Here is a 2,608-nt window from a genome sequence, read left to right as displayed (position 1 = left end):
AAACCAGGTCCCCCAGGTGGCGTCCCCGTGGGCGGGGCCCTGGGCCGCGGGGAGGGGTCCCCATGGGCGGACAGCTAGCAGGGCGGTGAAGCCTAGGCCTGCTGGGGTCTGCTTCGCACTTGGAACCCTTCATTCCCAGGGCCTCAGTTGGGAAAACAGGTGCAGTTGGGGCAACTGAGGTGCAGAGAAAGGCAGGGACTTCACTTATTTAAAAAAATACATTTGTATTGATTTCAGAGAGGAGGGAGAGGGAGAGAGAGAGAGAAACATCAATGATGAGAGAGAATCGATCGGCTGCCACTTATTTAAAAAAATACATTTGTATTGATTTCAGAGAGGAGGGAGAGGGAGAGAGAGAGAGAAACATCAATGATGAGAGAGAATCATTGATCGGCTGCCTCCTGCACATCCCACACTGGGGATGGAGCCTGCAACCTGGGCATGTGCTCTGACTGGGAATCGAACCGTGACCTCCTGGTTCATAGGTCAACGCTCAACCGCTGAGCCACGCCAGCCGGGCCCAGAACTTCATTCATTCGTGAACTGGGCAAAGGGTGGGCAGATGATGGCAATCCAGAGCTGGAAGGGCTGTGGCAGAGGAGGCCAGGGACTGTGGGAGCCCAGGGCAGAGCCCTAGCCTGGCCTGGTCAGTCCAGGAAGTGGGCTTGAGGAGGTGCCAGCAGGGTCTGCCTGGAGCAGGCGCCCAGGTCCCTGAGCAGGGCCAGCTCCCAATCCCACAGAAGGAAGGGGAGGGGGCCCAGGAAGAAGGCAGAGGGAGGATGGTGCTCTCTGCGAAGGGAGTCACTCCCTGGGCCTGAAGCGGAGCCGGGAGGCTTTCTGGGAGCTGTGCGGAGCTTGTCAGTGTTTGGCTTTATGGACAGGTGATGGGGGCCTCCCAGGAAGCTCGGAGAGCAGGTCCAGGCTGGGCCACGGAAAGATCCCCGTGAGCCCACAGCTGAGCTGAGTTCCGGCCGGGGGGCCTGGAGCGCCTCGGTGGGAGGCTGGCGGTGCCCGTGGAGGGGGCCTGGTAGCCGTGGGCACAGCCTCAGGCGTCCCGATTTACCCAGACTCCATGGGTCTCCGCACAGCTGGGTGGGGGGAGACGGAGTGTGGAAGTGCCCAGCAGAGGCCAGGGGGGCCTGAAGGGCTGGCCCAGCCCCCAGTGGGCAGCCTGCGGGAAGCCCAGAGGAGTAGACAGTCTGAGCAGCGTGGAGGGGACCCACCTGGGTGGCCAGTGGGCTCAGTTGGTGCCGGTGGTCAGCAGGTCCGGAGGAAGGGCCCAGTGGGGTGGTGGGTGAGGAGTCAGCAGGGCACAGGGCAGTGGCACAGGGCAGGGGCTGAGGGCCTGACTCAACAGGAAACGCTGGGCACACACACCTCTGCCAGGCAGGCAGCCTTCCTGTCCCGGTGACTGGTGACCGGGGGCCTTTAGCCTGGGGCCCACTGGGGTCGACACAGCGGAAACGGCGGCTGGCTGGGCAGGGAGTCCTGAGGGGGGTTCCGGAGGCTTTGTTGAGGCCTGTGTGGCAGAAGTGCAGGCAGCAAAGGGACATGGTGTCCAGGCTGCGGAGGGGCAGAGCCTCCTGCAGACAAAGGCCCTGAGGAAGTGTCAAGGTTGGGCCGTCCCTGGGGGCCCTGGACCCCGCAGAGGCGCCAGGAGGGTGAGGGGAGCCGCCTCCGCAGAGCCCTGCAAGCAGCCCTTCCTGCTTGGCTGGCCCAGCCTCTGCGGGCAGCAGGGGTGGCCGGGAGGGAGGGGGCCTAGGGCTGGGGTGCAGGGAGGGAAGAGGGAGGGACAGGGTGGGAAGAGGAGGAGGGGTGGCTGGTCTCAGGCTGCTGCCAGAGGGAGCGGGGTTTCCTGTGTGTGAGAGGGGAGCTGGGATTTGATCTGCAGGAGGAGGTGAGCAGGTTCTGCCTGCTGGTGGACAAGGGCGGAAGCAGGAGCCTGGGAGGAGGCTCCGGCAATGAGCCAGGCGGGAGATGGGGTGGTTGGCTGGGTGGCTGGAGGCTGATGGGGGCAGGGCGGGGGGATGTTTTGGAGCCTGAGTGGATGAGAGAGTAAAAGGAGGCATGATGATTCCAAGGTTTTTACCTGAACAGATAGAGGATCCATCATCTGAGGTGGAGAGGCAGGGAGGGGGGTAGGCTCTCACCTCAGGATGGTGCTGGGTGGGGCCGTCTGCCTCACGCCAGCCCCTCTGCCCACAGCGACATCATCAATAGCGCCAGCCTGGCAGGTGAGCTGCAGGGGATCAACCTGGGGAGCCTCCTGCCCCCCAAGCAGGTCCGGCTGCTGGAGGCCACATTCCTGTCCAACGAGGTGGTGAGTCCAATGACAGTGCCGGGGCCGGGCCAGGGAGGGGCAGGAAGGAAGCGGAGGGAGGCTCTGGGACAGTCAGGACATCAGGGAGCCTGACAGGGCTCCCACATGGGCAGGGCTGATGGGTTCCTTGCTACCTTGACCCGACTCTCCCTGGCCCCCAGGCCAGCGTGAAGGAGCTGATGGCCCGAGCCCTGGACCTGGAGTCACAGCGCTGGGCCCAGGATGTGGCCCCCCAGCGGCTAAACGGCCACTGTCACAGCGAGCTGGCCATTGACATCTTCAGGTATC

The 2,608-nt window shown here is 63.9% G+C and overlaps 1 protein-coding gene across 1 annotated transcript in view; it reads left to right on the top strand.

The window, feature by feature from the left end:
• The window catches only part of TNFAIP2 (tumor necrosis factor, alpha-induced protein 2), an 11,094-nt gene that overhangs the window by 1,748 nt on the left and 6,738 nt on the right, over nt 1–2,608 (top strand). Inside the window, exons 3-5 of the mRNA XM_014531617.1 lie at nt 882–943; nt 2,102–2,320; nt 2,482–2,603. Coding sequence (XP_014387103.1) covers nt 882–943; nt 2,102–2,320; nt 2,482–2,603 — 403 coding nt within the window. The remainder of the gene's footprint in view (nt 1–881; nt 944–2,101; nt 2,321–2,481; nt 2,604–2,608) is intronic.

Source organism: Myotis brandtii, unplaced genomic scaffold (assembly GCF_000412655.1).
Source record: "Myotis brandtii unplaced genomic scaffold, ASM41265v1 scaffold819, whole genome shotgun sequence".
In the NCBI taxonomy this organism is placed as follows: domain Eukaryota; kingdom Metazoa; phylum Chordata; class Mammalia; order Chiroptera; family Vespertilionidae; genus Myotis; species Myotis brandtii.
Note: the sequence above shows the minus strand (reverse complement) of the source record. Positions and strands in the feature narration are given on the sequence as shown.